At 36.6% G+C, this 20,615-nt stretch overlaps 1 protein-coding gene across 1 annotated transcript in view; it reads left to right on the top strand.

The window, feature by feature from the left end:
* The window catches only part of LOC117222450 (discs large 1), a 496,085-nt gene that overhangs the window by 197,258 nt on the left and 278,212 nt on the right, over nucleotides 1-20,615 (top strand). Inside the window, exon 3 of the mRNA XM_076522034.1 lies at nucleotides 10,330-10,461. Within this exon, the coding sequence (XP_076378149.1) occupies nucleotides 10,330-10,461 (132 nt within the window). The remainder of the gene's footprint in view (nucleotides 1-10,329; nucleotides 10,462-20,615) is intronic.

Genomic DNA, 20,615 nt, shown 5'->3' with positions numbered 1-20,615 from the left:
GTTTGATTGTTTTATTTAGTACCGTTGATTATTCACAATATGGCTGAAAGTAGACAATAAACGCCAATAAACCAAAATAATAATTTAAATAGCAAATAATAGCAATAATAATAATTTAAATAGCAAATAATAGCAATAATAATAATTTAAATAGCAAATAATAGCAATAATAATAATTTAAATAGCAAATAATAGCAATAATAATAATTTAAATAGCAAATAATAGCAATAATAATAATTTAAATAGCAAATAATAGCAATAATAATAATTTTAATAGCAAATTTAATAATAGCAAATATTAATGTTCCTAGCGAAGGTGATCGCTATTTCGCGAAGAGAATTTGTCGACGTTTGAGTCAATATGATATTATCATGTAATATGGTGTTATTATAACAATGTTATATGAAGATTTTTTTATTATATGTTATATGAAAATTTTTTATTATTTTCATATATACATTAAAAATTCGTCCGACGAAAACACAATAGTTCTGCAAATGATGATTTATATCATTTTTATATATTATATTATCTATTACATTATATTACTATTATATTTATCGTATTTATTATATATTATTATTATATTATTGTTCACTGAATATTGGAATATATTCTTGTTAACAAAATGTTAACACTTTATCGACCGCTAGCCTATTTATCGGCTTTTCGATTGCCAATGTTTATCGATCGCTAGCCTATTAATCGGCTTTTCGATTGCCAATGCTTATCGACCGATAGCCTATTAATCGACTTTTAGCTATCGACGGTTTTCGCTTTTTTACTGTTTTGTTAGTAGCTGACCTCCCCATATCCTTATGAATTATAATTATAATAATTATTATTATTTATTATTATTTTTAAAGGAATAAGCACAACACAATGAATAGCGAAAATTTAGCCGGTACTGGGAGCAAATGCGCGCGCGACTAAGCCAGTCCTTACTGAGTGGCAGCCTCAACCACGACCGGACGATAAAGTGTTAAGCAATTACTGATAAACATGGTATAATAATGCTACAGAGACACATGGCACACGATAAGCATAAAAAGAGAGTTTTGTCCAATTAGTTCCTCGAATCGTAACGCTGCGCGTGATCGTTGAAACCTCGACGATTAAACAATGCATAAATGCGCGTAATTGCAAATATTGCATTCCAAGCGATGCATGAAATAGAACGTTTCTACTTTCCATTGACTCGTTTCAAAACTGCTGCAATTTTCTGCCGCATTTTGGACTTCTCGCAAAAAGCATAACACGCGTTTCGGGTCACGATGGTTTTGCACGTGAAGTTAACGGTCACACGTAGTCGAGGAAACCGAGTGCTACAAGCGTAATTAACCTGCAAGTTGCTTTGAAATTAGTACAGAAGCAATTGTGCCGGTTTCAAGGGAAACTGTTTACCCGCGCTTTGAAAATATTCATTGTTCGTTGGTAATTGAAACTCGGACAGTGTTAACATCGAACGACCGAGTGCCGGATAATATTTAATACATTGTGCTTATATCACGCCGTCATAGAGTATCGGTCGAAATCATTACACGAGGGCCTTCAACCCTAACTCGGTAATCGTGTCGTCAAGAGCGTCATTAACAAGATGCTCATTAAAGTTGCCATCCAGTAATGATGTGACTTTTGGGCGGGCGTTTGAACATTATGGCCTGCGATTTTAATTGCTGTATCCTCTTTCAAGCTTAACAGCTTAATTAACGGTCTTGGAGCGACGTTGTTCCTTGACGATCCGAAAATCCTCTAGCAACGACTGCAAGAGAAACAACGTCGTTTGGATTTTAGTTCTTTGCAGACGAAGAGTAAGCATTTTCGCAGTCTAATAAAGAAACATTTCATCACGGTTACCCAATTGTCTCTTTTGTGCTTAGCTTTTCGAATCGATTGAGAAACATCTCCAAAATTATCCACGTTGCTTGAAGCACTTTTTACATCTGTTTTCCTACAAATAATGCAACAAGAAGGTATATTACATGCGGGAGAGTTCACGGCGACGTTAACAAAACAAGATGCAATCGTGCGTTTTAAAAATCAATATTGTCCAGAACGTTATACAGTTGGCAACAAAAAATTCGAGGAAAAATCGTAGCTACTTGATTCTGGTCTCAGATTAAAGGGGAAAGTCTGAACTTTACGTTGACGTAAATGGCATGTTCGAAAAAAATTTTTTCAACTCCATGGGGGGCGTTAAATTTGGAACTTTTTCAGTATCACGAACATGACATCAGATTTAGGATACTACAGTCGTAAGGGTGCATAATATTAAGAATAATTTTTAAGAAAATCATGATTTTATGATAGGTTTTAACGGACTCACAGTTGTTCAATTTATTTGCGAGTGTATATTCCATAGATTGGCCGATTTGATTTCGTTTGAAAATTGTCGAATGTATGAAGAAACGATTTTATTATTTTAATCCAAGCAAATGTTCAAAACAGGAAAAAGATTCATCAAAGATGTAGCTCCTGTAGCTTACCAATACTAGCCTAATTTTTAAATGTTGCGAAAAGCCTAATATTATAATTTATAAATATTATATATAAAAATTTATATATATATATAAATATATATACGTATAAGAAACCCTCCAGATCTCATTTTTATTGCTTCATTAATATTTTCATAAACAGTTCAAATAGAAGATCTTGTTTTTCGATCTCCAAATGATACACAAGGTGTCCCAAAAATGTCTTGCAATCGAGAAATGACGAATTCCTCAGATTATTTGAAGCAACTTCTTCCTTTACAAAAATTTTCTCCGAGGCACCGTTAACGAGTTATTAACGAAAAACAGTGACCAATAAGAATCGAGTACGGCTGACGCGAGGCGGCCCGGTCAACCAGCGTACGAAGCCCAGTTCCGCTCATTGGCTCGGTCGCCTCGCGCCAGCTGAGCTCGCCTCTCATTGGTCACTGTTTTTCGTTAATAACTCGTTAACGGTGCCACGGAGAAAATTTTTGTAAAGGAAAAAGTTGCTTCAAATGACCTGACGAACCCGCTACTTTCGGATTGCGAGACATTTTTGGGACAGCCTGTATAATCCCTTAAATATCAACGACAAGGGAACCGAACTTTATAAACAGGTTATTGCAATAAATCTTCGTCACGAGTCAATCTCGTGAAGCTACGGCAAGGGGTTAATGGCTGGTAGTGTTAAAATGAAGTTCGTCGAACAGCGTAATTATTCAGAGTTCGCTTCGTCGGCCATGGTAGCGGAGGCTATGCGTGCTACGAGGACAATAATTCCGTTAAGAGGAGTCCGTAAACTGTGCTCGTCGGCCGATAAATCCATCGGAACGATTCTCCCCAAAGAATCTTCGTCCCGAAGTGCATTTGACTCGGCGTCTCTCCGTGCACTACGAAGTCGGCAAGTTCGCAAACCCGTCGGAGAAGAACGGCAAGCTGGTTGGCTGTCGGGGGGAACGAACTGGAAGAGCAGCGAAAATTCGCATTATCCTTCGACGAGACGTTTATATCGTTGTTTGCGAGCCGCGCGCCGTCGGCCATATTGTGTTACGAACAAAAGGGTCACTGTTTCTTGGGAGGAGGGAGGTAGCAGATCGTCGAACCGTTTAAGAGCTGATCGATTCTCTCTTCCCGAAGTTCGGGATCCGGCCAGAAAATAGTTCGGATCAACAAGTGTGCCGACCGCTCATCCGCGGCCGTTTAAACTATCCGGAAGGAGATCCCCGCGACGATCTTCAGATTTTCAAGAGTAATTCCGTAATATCCGTCGGACAATTACAAGTCGGAGAATGTTCCCGTGTAAATGGAATCTTTTCAGCCGTTTATGAAAGATGATCGCGGAGCTCGCGACGATTCAAATATTTACCGAGCCGCTCCATCGCGCCCTCGAAATACGAAATAAAAGGATCGCCGCTGCTGGATCCGTTTAATTCGACCCGCAAAAATTCACGCCACGAAGAAACGTGTACTTCACCGCGACGTACTTGCCCCGTTTTGGTGATTTTTTTCGCGATTTCATCGCCGTCTTTGCCTGTATTTTTCATCGTTAACACGTCGAGTGCTGGGATGTCGTCCCCCAAAATTCCTGCAGCATCAAAGTCATTTAATTAATGAAACTGAAACTGCTATTTTCCTTTTCATCGAGATATGACGGTACTATTAATTACTACAGGGTAAACTATTAAATAGTATTTAAAATACTATTTAATACTATTTATTACCATATAATACTATTTAATACTATGTAATACTATTTCATACCATGTAATACTATGTAATTTTATTTAATACTATTTAACACTATTTAATATTATTTAATACTATTTAATACTACGTAATACTATTTAATACCATGGAATACTATTTAATACCATGGAATACTATTTAATACTATGTAATACTATTTAATACCATGGAATACTATTTAATACCATGTAATACTATTTAATACCATGGAATACTATTTAATACCATGTAATACTATTTAATACTATCTAATACTATTTAATACTATTTAATACTATTTAATACTATTTAATATTATTTAATAATATTTAATACTATTTAATACTATTTAATACTACGTAATACTATTTAATACTATTTAATACTATTTAATACTACGTAATACTATTTAATAATATTTAATAATATTCAATAGTTTTCAACAGTATTTAATGCTATTTAATTGTTTTTAATAGTATTTAATACTATTCAACAGCTTTTAACAGTATTTAAATATGTAATACTTTTTAATAGTATTTAAAGTACTATATAGAATACTAAAATTGTATTTAAAATAATTGAATCTGATGCAATAATTTGTTGGCAACGGGAGTAAACATTTTAGTAGATGACAGATCTTTCTGCGAAATAAAATACTATTTAATAATATTTAAAAATACTATTTTAAAATACTATGCTATAGTATATTAAATATCATTCGAAATATTTTTTCCCGTGGTTTTATTAACCGTCGGAAGTAACTTTCACGTTGTTCGAATTAACAACAATTTGTTGAAACATTTATTTGACTCGCGAGTGGAAGGTAACAACGAAACAGATGTAAATTCAAGGAAACAGTAACAGTAACGCGAGTACCCATGATAGTTTTATAGATTCTTCGCGACGCCGTTGATGCATCCATTGTTCCTTCTCGATTTCCACTGAATGCATATGGGGATTCGAAAGTAGTTCTGTCTGTTCTTACGACAGCGACGTTGCCCTTCTATGCGTCGCCGGCAGATGCTTTCTGCACCAGAGGCTGTAAGTGAAAATGTGATCTCTGGTGTTATGCGAAAAGCTACTGTCGGGCGAAAGGATACTGTTCGGACGGCGTTACAACAAACAGAAACATAAAATGAAATATTAACATTCGATTCTTTATTCTACCATGGCTGGAAGTATCGGTTTCGCTGCTTATCTCCGTTGCTGAAATATTAGGTCTACCGGAAAGTTCTGTCCGTTTTTGAATTGAAATATAACACAATTTTCATACATTTAATAATATTTATTGTAGAATATACTTTCCATCTTTTAAATGCCATTTTTAAAAAATGATTTATTTTTAGAGGCGAAGAACTCAACTAGTGCTTGGTTGACATCAGCTTCAGTTTTGAATTTTTTTTCCTGTAAAAAGTTTTGCAAAGAGAGAAACAAGTGATGATCGGAGGGTGCTAGGTCTGGGGAGTATGGTGGATGTGACAGAATTTCCCAGCCTAGCTCTGCGATTTTCTGACGAGTCGCCAAAGCAGCATGTGGTCTGGCATTATCATCGGTAGCCACGTTTTCACGATCGCGTCTCACTTAATAATGACATGAGACATCTTTGTTTCAGTTTATTTAGGAGAGTACATGTGTGTAAATGCAATGATAAAGAGAGATAGTCATATATGTCTCAAATCAACGTGTGCATATGGATTGAAACTTGAAGTGACACTATCGGACAGAATTTTCCGGTAGACCTAATAGTTTATTAACGCCAAACACACCGATTATTAAAAATGAATGAACTGTGTTGCTGTATGAGAAAAACAAGCACGAATTTATTTAGACTTTTTACACTTTCTATTGTATTGTCTGCTCGAACAAAGAAATTCATTCAATCATTTCCTATCAAAGAGTTTCTACAGTTTCATCTATTTAATAATAAAAAATGTGGTACCGGTCATGTTGATCAGCAAGGTATGTTCAGGTTTAATAATAAACATTAACTTTAGTACAGTTTAGTATCTTAATTAGGTTTAATATTTTTACCGAGCTACCATTAAAAAAATTGCTGTATCATATTTCAGGAGAATTTTTACGTTATTAAAATATATAGCCAATAAATGATTAAAAATATAAGTATTGCACGAACAAACGAAGTAAATATCATGCATATAAAATGAAAATAATCGTATAAAATGGAAACGTTATTGTAGTTCAGAAAATATGCCTTGATTTTGGAGTTAATGTAGCTTCCAGTACAAAGGGTTAAATGCTTTATCAAGGAAAAGCAGTAACTAACTAACAGTAATAACTAACTTCCCGAATAATATATTACATTTTTATAATTTATAATTTTTTATAATATATAATATAATATAATATAATATTTTATAATTTAAATTAAAAATTGCATAATAATTTAATTAAAAATTATATAATAATTCAATTAAAAATTATATAATAATTCAATTAAAAATTGTATAATAATTGAATTAGAAATTATATAATTGCATTCCTGGATCTGTTTGAGTCTTTCAAAGACCTTTAAAGACTTTAAAAAGCAACGTATACAAAATTAATTCCGTAGTTTCCGGTCAAACTCACAGGAGAATGTTTTTCTTTCGTGCAAACGGCCAATATAATTTACGACTCTCGTTCGACGAAGCTATTATTGAGTTGATAATTTCCAGACATTGGCGTCGCATATTTAGTGGAGTTATTTCCGAAAGTCCACAATACCAAACAGAGACAGTCGTAACTTAAGGGAGGATTATCTGAAGCGTGCTTGGACTGGACTCATCGACCTTTCGCCAAGGGGGTCGGGTGCGGATGGCCCGAAAAAAAGTCCCACGGCGTTCTCACGACAAACGCATCCCCTCCGATCACCTCCTCGTTGTTTCGAAAACAAGCACGCTAAGGGCATAAGAAATAGGCGGTGAAACGGAAAAACGAACAGCTCTGATTGGAAAGACCCAATGCGTGTTTAGCCAATCAGGGTCGTTTAGGAATTTTACCAGGGCAAACGCGGAATAGAAAATTAGACACAAGTCATTTAGTCGCGATTCGTCTCTAGATTAACATCGCGAAGAGTCACGAAGTATTCGGTTCGCCAGGCTTCTTGCGTAAAGTTGCGATATAACCGGATTTTAAAATATCGTCCATTTTGTATATACAGGATGTCCTATAATTATGTTAACACCCGGAAAGAGGTGATTCCTGAGATCATTTGAAGCATCTTTTTCCTTAGCGAAAATGCAGTCCGCGGCTGTTAATATGATTATGGGACACCCTGTATAGTTACTAAAGACAATTCAACGTAGGTACAACGTAGGCACAATTCACAATTCCACTGTCTGTGACAGCGAGCGTGTTAGTTCAAATAATTTGTCTATTATTACGGATAAAATTGCTGTCTTTACTAATCAATTTTTCAAATCTGAATTTTTCAAATGCTGAACCGTTGATCCTGAATTTTAACCCTCTCAGTACCAACCAAAAAACTAGCGAGTGTCTATGCGAAAAATATCTGGTTCACGTGGTTTGGTCAAGTTTCAGAAAGAAATTATAAAAATGTTGTATACAAAACTAATGATTACAGACCTACCTTAATTTTGCATGAACTCTAAGATCATAAATTAATTTGTAATAAATTAAGAAATGTAGCTGTCATTTATTATAAATATTACGAAAACGACATTTTCTCAAGTACAGCCAACAACGATAAATCGTCGTTCAGCACTAAAAGGGTTAAGGGACTATTAGAAAACTGCCGGTGCACGAAGTGTCGGGGCTTTAGAAATTCTCGGGACGATCAATCGTCGGGCGTACAACAACGCGTTAATCGTCGATGAATTTGGCTCGTAACGATGATTGCGCTTTCGACGAGCGGAGTATCGAGGATTCAAAGGCGAATCCTCGCCGCGAGAGCAACTCGTTATTACCCTTGTTCCAGAGAATAATTCCGCTTACGCGACGTCTGCACCTCTCCTCGCAGATCAGATGCACCTGTGCACCCCTCGTGTCTTTTATTTCGCGAAATTCACCGTGCGTTCCCGTTCGATCGCTCGTCCCTTCGCGTCAGAAATTCCTCTGTCTCCCGTTCAACGAGACAATGGCGTCGCGGGTTCAAAGTTCAACTTCAGTAAAAATTTCGTCGACGCAAAATAGCTGGCCAGGAGACCAAGCTACTTCTCGAAATTATTGTAATTTGTTGTATTGCACTGTGTCAGAAATATTAGGCGTAGAATAAATCTTAGAATATAGGAAACTTTTAATCAAAATTGTTTCCTGTATTTTAGGTTTTATTCTACGCCTAATATTTCCAACACAATGTAATGGGACAAATTATTGAAAAATGACCTTTAACTCCTTTGATCAAAAGAGTGTTAATCAGAAACGATCGAAAGATGTTCTCCGACTCTTACGGTGGAAATACAGGGTGTCCCAAAAATGTCTCGCAATCCGGAAATAGCGGGTTCCTTAGATCATTTGAAGCAACTTTTTCCTTTACAAAAATTTTCTCCGAGGCATCGTTAACGAGTTATTAACGAAAAACGGTGACCAATAAGAATCGCGTACGGCTGACGCGAGGCGGCCCAGTCAACCAGCGTACGAAGCCCAGTTCCGCTCATTGGCTCGGTCGCCTCGCGCCAGCTGAGCTCGCCTCTCATTGGTCACTGTTTTTCGTTAATAACTCGTTAACGGTGCCTCGGAGAAAATTTTTGTAAAGGAAAAAGTTGCTTCAAATGACCTGAGGAATCCGTCACTTTCGGATTGCGAGACATTTTTGGGACATCCTGTAGTGTCACAGGAATGGAGCTGAAAATGACTACAATTATCGCAAGGATTAGACACGTGACTGGATTAACTTTAATCTAAACATGATGCAGAGAATTCTGGCATTCAAAATTTCTGGCCATGTCGAAGACAATGGGCATTTCGTCGTTGAAATGGTCACGATTGCGATCGAGATATCGCGGAATATTTCACAGGCGCGAAACAATTCTTCCATCTGGTCTCCTGGAATATAATATCGCCTGCCGTCACCAAATAGCTTGTATTCGAGTCGCAAGTAGCTGACGCCTTCCGCGCGTTGCATTCTCACGATTATTTTTCCCGTTTCGTTGTACCATTACGCTTTGGCCCGACCCCGTTTTTCATTCCCCTCATCCATATGCAATTTCATATTTCGCTGGCTGTAATTTGGTAAATATTCCAGGAGCTTGGCTCGGTTGCGGTCGCTAACGATATTCATCTAGCAGTTTTAGTTTTCTCGTTCGTTTTCTAAATTCTTCCTCTAAATGCAATCGAGATGAGTCCTGACAGTATCGTGTCAGGAGAAATCGACCAAGTCGATCGCAAACGTTGTCCATTCTAACTGTTTTTCGTTACATCGAACGATAGGCGGAAATGTAGCGAATGAAAATTTTCGTTATAGGATAGATGCCTCGATTTCTGTGTCTTTAAGCCAAATTTTTGCTTCTCCGAAGCTATCGTTAGATACTCTAATTTTTATTTAATGCACTAAAAATATACTGCTGAGAAAAATTGTAGCACAGTCAAATTTTGGGTAAAAATTGGTCAACTTTGACTGACGATAACTCTGAGAAAAATCATCGCAGGATTATGACTTTTCCTTTGGATTAAAGCTTGAAACCTCTGTTTTAAGATAGTCTTTCTGGAATTTAAGTTTGATGCATCTTCGGCACTGTGTAACCCTTTAAATGTTAATGTGAGGCCATGTTGGTAATTGTCAAGTTTGAATGCACGGAGTTTGTAGAATTTTTTTCTGAAATGCCATTTGCAGCCGAATAAAGTTTGATCCTCTAATGTAAATTTTTAATTAACTTTAATCTAAATTTAATCCCCTCTAATCTAAAAAGGAGAAGTAACCCGAATTACTCCTTCGAAATGAGGCATGACTTATTTGTCTGAGAACCCTGGTCGCAATATCTACAAAATGTTCCGTTACAAAATTTCGTGTTTCTTTTCTATTTGTTCAAAATCAGCAATCAATGGACGTACTACTGCTCTTTGCGACGACACCGTAAGAACAGCCAATCGGAACACCAAGTTTTCTTCATGTTGTGGTATGCGAACAGCCAGAAACGTTTGTTAACGCGCTGCTCTTCTATTTACAGAAGCTCACCGAGCTCTGGAGCTCCTGGAAGATTACCATGCCAAGCTTACGAGGCCCCAGGATAAACAATTGCGATTGGCCATCGAGCGTGTCATCCGGATCTTCAAAAGCAGGCTCTTCCAGGCGCTATTAGGTGAGTGGAAGCATTTCTAACGAATCAACGATCGCGTGACTATTTTTCAACGAACGTTCGAAACAGCGATTAACCTTCTGTTATACTTTGACGAGCCTGACTGGTGATGGAGATTTCTAGTAATAGTATGTCAGGTATGAATGTTATTACGTTCTTTCGAGTTGAGATCAAATTTGGTCTCTCCTTGTTAATATTTAAGCATTCATTAAAATGTAGACGCACACACAATAAATATCAAGTTCATTTTTCTTCCACGAAATTATTACTGGCGTGTGTTGCTTCGTACTTTTTAAAATGTAAGAAAATGCATAAAGTAACAAAGAACTAATAGCATTTTTATTTTCTTCTTGCAATGCGTAATCTCTCAGTCGACAGGGGAATTCTTTCTTCATTCTGATTTTTACAAAACAACGTATGAAACTGGAAATTTGCATAAAAATCCGCGGCCTAATAACGAGACTAAATTTATTTAGGTTTTTGAACAATTTTTATTGTGAAAGTTAGGCTAGTTAAGCTGCAGGAGCTGCGCAGACTGTATGACTTTGTATAACAGATTTAATGATTTGGTAAAAATAGAACAGTGTTTTTAAAGATAAATGTTTTTCCTGTTTGATCGTAATCATTACATTTGTCATAAATGCGTGAAATTCGTAGTCTAATCATAACAGATGCTCGAATTAAAACAATACAATCGTTTCGTATGAAACAATCTTGGTTTCTTGACCGACTTTGAAACGAAATATGTAAAATCGGTCATTTTGAAATATATAGTATGAAATATATAATAATTTGGTTGAACATGGATTTTGGAAAGAAATAGTTTACATGAATGTATATAAACATTTCCGTAGAAGTGGACATAAAATAAATACAAATTCTTTTTTTTTCCGAAGAAGTTATTACAATCGAGAAAGTCCTAATCGTTGTAACCCTGAAGAAAATAGTATTGCAAAGGGTCGAGGGTACAGGTGTAGTTCTACGTTAACCTCTTGTAAGATTTATTACACAGCTGCACTAATTACCACAGCTTCCGTAATTATTTCCCTGATAGAACGCGTCTTTGATAACCGAAAAATCGATTCTAGATTTTGATATCAGAAGAATCACCCCTAGATTTTGATAACAGAAGAATCAACTCCAGATTTTGATAACAGAAGAATCAATCCTAGATTTTAATAACAAAAGCATCAAATTATTTCAAATTAGAAACGAATAACATTCGTATCTAGTAGATTATGTATGAAATCTTCAACACGAGCCGGACTCGTTGTTGTAGTGGAATGTGTTAGAAAAAAAACGACGGGTCAACCGGTCTTTCTGCGTCAACGGATGCAGCTCTGTAATTCGAATTCAAATCGTACGTATCGATAGAATTCTCGTCCCATATCGGGGGATCGGTGGCTCGGCGATGCCGAACGCTCGAAAATCCGAAAAATTCCTGCGATTCGCGAGAGAGATTCAAAGAGACGACGCCTCATCCCATTCTCTGTGCTTCACCTCAATCTCATCTTATTTATCGGAACTGGCACGTTGCCTCTTGAACGTTTCTACCACCATTGTTATTCGGAATAAAGCGCTCTTACCGCACGATTCATTCTGTTCGAATCCCTTCAGACCGGAGCTTGGCTCGCCTGAAAGTTTGACGGAAGCTTTACGAAATCTACGGGAAAAGATATATATATATATATATATATATATATATATATATATTTATCATATATATAAATAATATATATGTATGTAATACATACAAGTCGTTGTTTCTGCTTGAATCTGGAACGCGGTTCTCCCGGATACAACAAGTGTTCCTGCGATTTCTCGTAGGGAAGCAGAACGTAACAATTCTTTAAGTATTCTACGCTTCCGTATTTCCATCGATTCGCGAATTCGCCGAACAACTCGCCGAGATACCGGGAGAAAATGTATGTATTCCGATATTTCATGAAAGTCGTTGCAGTAGCTGCTTTCACTTTTACGTTGGGTAAGTGTACGTTTACTGCTGTATTTTACCTCATGAAAATTAAGTAATACCGCAGTAAAGCGTACACCCGCAGTAATTGGTACATTTACCATACTGTGTAAAGCCTGCACGTAATCATAAATTCTGAACACACCTCGTGGAATTATTCAGTGATGGAGTGTTGCGCCTTTGCTCCGCTTTCAGGCGTAATTAACTTTATATTTATCGAGTAAGACATATTAAATCTTTTTGTTCTTTTATTTTGTTTATTTTTTAATAAAAGATATATCTGTCGTGACACAAAATATTATCGTGTCTTCGTGACGAGTACGATCAGTTTTTTCACAATATATATATATATACCTTGAAATTGTTTATTAAATTACATATTTTGTAAAAGTTTCGTATTCGAATAAAATACGAACAAAATTGAACGTACACAGTATAATTATAATAACTTACTTACTTATGATATATAATAACTATAATAATTATAATAACTCACTACTAATAATAATAATTATACTAACTAACTTAATAATAATAATTATAATAACTTACTCACTTACTTATAATAACTTTTGCAAGAAACTGTAACAGCTGACTGTAACAATTGACATTGGAAAGCTAAGTTTTATCACATTAATTGCCTTTCCAACATTTTTACGTTTCGTGGACCCTAGTAAACTCGGGAAGATATTAACAAATTGGTGTAAAAATGAACTGCCAAATCCGAGCAAATAATTCCGTCACTCGCGGCCCTCGAAGCGTTAAATATCGACAGTTTATCGAAAATCGAAACTCCGGCGTCGACATAGTTTTCGGTGGTACCGTATATTCGGCGACAATAGTTATTATCGTAATGGTCTTCGGTCTGTTTTCCGCGATGCTTGGGGCGCGCCGTTACGGAATTTCGTGCGCTGCATTTGTGTAATCCATACGTTGCAGCTGCGGGTACACGTGGCTGGCGCGTCGCGAGAGGACGGCGCAACGTTTTTAAAACTTTGCGGCGTCCTTTCATTTCCGGCACGGATGCGGAAACCCGTGCGAGTTACTTCGCAGAACCAGATTGTTCTATTCGGTCTGCTCGGTATAATGCTCTTTGGTATAGAGGAGATTAGTCCGTTGCATCTGCAACTGTGTCGGTCGCACCGCTTTGCCTGTTACTGCTGATAACCCTGGACACCCTTGCCTACATCGGTGACGCGGACAATGGCCCCAAGATTACACACGTCATATCAGCGCTAAGTACTTAACGAGATTAGAGTAGCCGCGAAACAGCCGAAATTAACACCTTTCTAGTCGAGACGGTCTTAAACACTTATTTACGATTTAAATCTACGCTGATAAGGCGTTCCTCCAGTCACCTGAAATACATAATATTTTCGGTAGCATTGTACGAATATGGTATTTTGCAGTGCTGATTGAGAGAGAGAGAGATCCTTTGTACTCCGTGTACCGCTAACAATTCTTATATCGCGTTTCAGAATTATTTTTACGTTATCAAATTTGTTCATATTTAACACTTTATCTGCCGCTAGTTTTCTAACAGGTCTTTTAAAATCGAAGACCAAGAAGTTGCTAGATCTTGAAGAGCTTCTTGAGAATGTCTTAAAAAATTGTTCGAAAACTATATTCAATCTCAGATATAATCCATCAAATTATTTATATTAATATAAGAGAAATATTTCGAATAGATTCTCCGAATAAAATCTTATTCGTACAATAATTCGAATAAATTCTCCGAATAAAATTTTATTCGTACAATAATTCGAATAAATTCTCCGAACAAAATCTTATTCGTGCAATAATTCGAATAAATTCTCCCAATGTAATTTTATTCGAGAAATATTTCGGATAAACTCTCTCTCTCTCTCTCTCTCTCTCTCTCTCTCTCTCTCTGTTCGAATAAACTTTTATTCTTTGAATATTTTCGAATTATTCTTTCGGATAAACACATCGAGTAAGCTTTTATCCGTTGAATATTTCGAATAAATTCCTCGAATAAAATTTGGTCCGAGAACAATTTCGAATATTCTTCTTCGAATCAAATTCGATTCGTAGATTATTTCGAACGTGTTCTTGGAACAGCGTCCCGATGAAATTCTTGGAAGAAAATTTCGAGTGAAATTTAAATTCGCGAATACCGCGAACGAGAAAAACGCTAGTTCCACGGCAGACAGCACGCGGAAATTCGGGCTTGGTTTCTTCGTCCGTGAAATAATTAAGAGGTACCGCAGGAGCGGTTTGTTCTCGCGGCGTTATGAGGTCCGTTTCATAATTAATGATTCGAGGGAGATTGCTTCACCGTATCGTTGTCTGTGCGCCATAGTTTCCTGGTCAATGCCCACAAGATTACGCGTCACGCCGGCGAGGCTAAGTACGTAACAAGGTTACAATTTAGAACTAAGCACGTAACCGTGGTGTGTATGTGTGTTGGGAAACTTGAAGGCGGTAGTTTAGACGAGCACGGCGAAATAATGCCGTTCATTGAAATTGAAGCCCCAGTTCGCTGACGTTTGACGTTCGACGTTCATTACCAACAATTGTGTCGCACTTTGCGTCATCGTTCTTCGACTATACGTCACATTGTATCCTCGCAATGGATGTCTTGTTCTATTCTGACCAAACGATCGAGACATTTCCGTTGTCTAGCCCGAATGGATGTGCCATTTTTTTGATCCAACGTTAACTCTTCGGGGCACAGGATTTAAAAAAACAAGATACATCCATGTTACGCTGGAATTTTATCGCGTTTTAAATTAAACGAAATTGGTATAGTTTTATTAACAAAGGAATCGCATGATATAAACACATAAAAAAATAATGATAATTCAATTTAATTTTGTTGTTACAGGGTGGGACTCAAATAGTCCCACCATGCCACATGGTTTCATGAATGTGTATGCAGCTATTGCAATATTTCGAGGTAAAAAATATTGGATCTTTTTAATTCTACCGTGCCCCAAAGAGTTAACTGTCGTTTCTCATTTGCTTGACACCACTCGGTTGTCTTGTTCTAGCGATATCATTTCTTTTAGGGCTTCTTTTCATTGACACTTTTGCTGTACTATTCACTCTGATCAGCGAAACATTGTCCATTTTATTCCAGTTGTCTGACTATTGACCATATTCCAGTTCTGTGAAAAGCAAATTGTTTATTCTATTTATCCGCTGATTAATTATTTTATTTCACTTGCACATTGCTTGCTTTACTGCTAGCTTTGTCCTATTTTTACTACAACTTAGTATTATATAGTTTCTATGTTATATTCTATTTCTGTAACATACAATTAGTTTATTGTATTTGTCTGTTAATTAATTGTTTTATTCTAATTGCGTTACTGCTTGCTTTATTTTACTTTGACTACAACTTACCATTTCACGCAACACGTCCGATTATATCGATGAACGCGATTTTTGTTGCAGAGAATATTCACACCGACCCTTATGTATCATTTCCGCAGAATCCGGATCCGTAATCCGCTTTTTTTTCCTATTACGTACAGTTTTTATATAATTCCGCTTTGAATCACTGAAAAATGCTGATTTCACGGATATTACTGCGAATAATTCTGGCGAACGATAACTTTTCACAGACCATATTTACACTGACTTTTATGTACTTTTTCTCGCTGAATCTGAATCCAGATATCGTTTTTTCACGTCTATCACGTATAATTTTTATGTAATTTTCCCTTGGCTCATTGAAACTCTCGGTTTGAAATGAAATAGCAATGTTTAGTCAATCTTCACGTTCTTCCAAATAATTTTGAAATATTGGAAATTGAGAACAAATTAAGGATACAAATTATTGATATATTATTATTGCATAATTGTATTATGCATAAATAATTATATATCTATATAATAATGCTACAGTATAATAATTATGTATATTATATATTATTATTAATTATATATAATATTGTTATAATAATATTATGATTATATATATTATATATTATTATTAATTATATATAATATTGTTATAATAATATAATAATTATATGTATAATTATTATATCATTATAACAATATTATGTAAATATATAATTATTTATGCATAAAACAATTATGCAATAATAATATGTCAATAATTTGTATCCTTAATTATATATATATATAATTATTATATTATAATATTTTTGTATAATTATATAATTATTTATGCATAATTACGCAATACAATTATACATATGATTATTCATAGCAATTGCCACCCGAATAAGGCAGATTACTGACAACTGGTTTTATTGGAACCTTGATCACTTAGTATTCAGAGGGTTGCCGCCGATTCTAAAATTACGGGAATTCAATTGGAAACTGAAGGATTGCCGCGTTACGGGAAAAAAAGTATCCTCCGACCATATTGAACTCGAGGAATTGAATTTCGACCGGAGACAGCGGATGTCCAATGGACTCGCTGGTACGTCGCGATAGCGGGTGTACAACATCGCGGCCAGGGTTGCAGATGAAATCGGGTCACGAGTATAACACCCGGCACTCGTGATTTAATTTTCAATAATTCGGATCCCTCGCACTTACCCCGGATCTCATTGCGTCCTATCTTCCGGTTAATTGCTGGGACAGACAGCGCCGATGACGGTGTGCAACGTGTTCGCAAATCTGCGAAATTGCTCTTGGAGATCGTCGCCTTCGTCGCGTCGTTCCCGCTTCATGAATTTAATAACCGCTCGAGGGGCGGGGCTGGCTTGGAGAGGAAAGGCGAGAGCGAGGACTAGCATCTTTATGGCAAGAAAAATATAAAGAATAATTTCAGCGCAAGTTGCTTTTTTTCGCGCTGAGAAACGTCGATGTATTGGCTTTAATTCGTTTTAAGCTACGGGGCATGAAATTGCAAAATCTGAAAAATTCTGAACTATAAAATTCCGTTAATACGAAAATATGGTAGTGGCGCGATTTCTAATTTTACAGGATGTTACGTCCAAGTGAGAGCAAGGAAATATCACAGGAGGCATTGAAGTTTCAAAAACATGTTCTCGAAACCGTTGTTTTTAAACTACCCCTTCGGATCGAACAACATTTGTGCGAACATTTTTTCGACGCCCGGGAAAATATTTCACTGTGCTCACTTAAACGTAATACCCTGTAGACAAAATCTGCGTTCTTTGAAGCTTCGCATTTTCTACAACTGGAATTATGATCCCAAAAATCGGGAAGAAATTCTGCAAAATGCATCTCGACAGCCGTGATATGCCATAATTTTTTCACAATTTATGCACCCATTTAGATAGGAAAAATCGATCGAAAACCGTAAAACCTTGGACACCCGAAAACTCCGTCCCTGGCAGAGTTTCGCATATTTTATTCGAGCGAATAAAATTTTAGAATTTCTACTAATAAAACTTTATTCGGAGAATTTATACGAAGTGTTTATTCTAATAAAACAGTATTCGAAAAATGCATTCAAAATATTGAAATAAAATTTTATTCGAATAATGCTCAAATCTGCGTCCTGGACACGATACTTGGGTTAAAATTTTGCTAAAAATATTTTCTCTTCCCGATGCATCGAATGGCACACGAACTATTTGAATCGGTCGAAGGGCAGTTTTGAGCCCTTAAACCCTTTGTGAAAGGCAGGTCGATCGTGCGTCGCGTCGCATCCGCGACGCGTCTCTCCTCCTTTAGTGACCAAACTCGAGGGTCGATCGAGAGGCTGGTCCGTCCAAGAACGAGTTGAAATTCGCGAATACTGTAGGGTCCACTGAGGGAACGAGCACTCGAGTCGCCTCGGCTGAGTGCTCTCAATTTATCGTTCTCTCGCCCTCGGCTGCTCCCGGATCTCTTCCACTCGTTACCCTTGCCATCAGCTTCTCCACGGTTATCCATGTGGATCGCGGATCAGCGTTGATGAGAGCACGCCGGAGATGCAAATTAAAGAGCTGCGATGCCAGCCGAAAGCTCCGTATCCAGACGCGACGTCAATATTCCTCGGAATCTCTGTCGCGTGCTTCGTGCACAACGCGCATTTATGTCATCGCAATTATCGTGATTATTGTGTCATCGATGTGGGCAATCGTTCGCAACGAAACAATTCGCTGGGTTTGCACGGTCACGGTCGCACGTTTATGTTTTTACACGCATTTAACACTAAACCTTGCCGCTGTCAAAGTGACCGCTTTCTTATTTCGCAATTCTGCAAAGTTCCGAGGCTCTTTCGTGGAAAACGCTTGAATATGTTACATTATTGGAGCAAGTTTTGTAATGAAAACTTTATGTTAGTGCACAGCACTGATGTTCTTTATGACACGAACGTGCCTAGCCGGCTGTTTTTAAGCTTAGGATTTTTAATAACAGCTGGTACGCATGCTCTGTTGCTTGATTTTTGGGACTTCGCTTCTCTCGGCCTCGATAGTCAGGACGTGTCATGAAAAAGGTACAGTTCCGAAGGGCCAGCCTGACATTGTTTTATGACGGTGATGTCTGGAGGAATTTTCCTACCTTTGCCAAAGCCTTGCGGCCGCTCCCACCTCCCATATACCAGCACCCTCCCAGAAAAACGCGTTAAGGGCGCAAGGGAAGGGTGTCTGCTTTAAAACAGACTCACTGATTGGCTATTGCCAAAAATCAAGGAAAACCAATCAGCGAGTAGTAGAAATGCGTTAGAGGGGTAGCAGTCTACCACGAAGGAAAATATTCTCTAATAGAACAGAGTTGTAACAGAAGTCGTAGAACTAAGACCTCCTGACCAAGGGCGTAGTGTAGTCGCGCGAGGAATAAAAAACTTCAAGCAAAATCTGGTTCTTTATTTTTATATACAGTCCACATATATAGCATCTAAATAAATTCTAAATAAATTATATATATTATTTATATATAATATAATTTATTTATATATATAATATAATTTATTTATATATATATAATATAATTATATATATAAATAAAATCTAAATAAATTCGGTCTTCTCACTTTTGTGAAGCTGTACATGCCAGTTAGTATTACTGCTTGGTAGGTTTAGTGTTAATGTTTATTTAACCTTCATTCGGCCCACATTTTTCCGACCTAACCGTTAATTACTATTGCCGGTCTGTGAGGTCGCTACTTCTTCTTATTCGTAATTGTTGTCCATAATTTGTAATAGAAATATAAGATAAAAATTATATAATGTAGAAAAATTGATGAGAAAAATTGTAAAAATAAGGTACGTTTTTAATACACTTGCTTCTGCTCTATCGATCTTGGATCTCTTCATTGTTGATATACAAAGTAAGAACAATTGATTTTGTTTTCTTCGTCTGACTCTTTCATGTCAATAATAACGCAATAAATAGGTTACGTAAGTTTTAACACTTCCACGACCGCATATTTTAATTTTATGACAATTCATAAAATTAAAATATTTCATTCAATTAAACAAAAATTACGAAACAAACTTATATGGCATCAATTACTTCGTCAGCATTCGTACCTTTTGCAAATCTTAATACAATTAAGCAATCATTTTTAATTTTTCAGTAATCATCCATTCGGTCGTCAATCGACTGAATTTAAAACGAGGAGATCTCCCCATTCGGTTGACTAAGTGTTAATAGTTGTACTATTTAAGGTTTAATGTATCTCTTGTGCGTAAAATTGCCACTATCGTAAGAAAACAATATAGTAAAAAGGCAAACAATTTCATTCACTAAATGTTTAATTGAAATTAATACAAACCTTACCATACCTATTTAAGTTTATCTCACTGCTGCCAGATGCTACTAATTTACTGTAGTTTAAGAGAAATACAGAGCTTACGATTCAATAAACCAGCACGAATTAGGCGAACTTCCCGCATGCTTGAACGTGTATCGTTTCTAACAATCTGACTGTGCGTAATCAATTTCGAAAAATTGTCTGAAAATGTAGCTTCTGCTTTTAGAAGAAATAGGAACAAAATTCTTATTTTGTATAAACATCCACTATATATCTGCTCGTGATAATCAGTAAAAGGCGGTTGATCCATACGGATTATTGTCGTAGTCTCCTTTTGGCACATTCATTTCATCATCCAGATTGCGAGATTATACCTTTCCCTTGAATTTCCTCTCGGAAGCCGATGGTCTTCGATTCTGCCACTGCCAAAGGGGCTCTTGGACCATTAGCAACAATAATGTTGTCCGTCAAAGCGACGTAATCGAAGCTGGATCGACCGGCGCGCCTAATCCCGGACCAATCCCGTAATTC

Source organism: Megalopta genalis, chromosome 5, assembly GCF_051020955.1.
Source record: "Megalopta genalis isolate 19385.01 chromosome 5, iyMegGena1_principal, whole genome shotgun sequence".
Taxonomy (NCBI): domain Eukaryota; kingdom Metazoa; phylum Arthropoda; class Insecta; order Hymenoptera; family Halictidae; genus Megalopta; species Megalopta genalis.
Note: the sequence above shows the minus strand (reverse complement) of the source record. Positions and strands in the feature narration are given on the sequence as shown.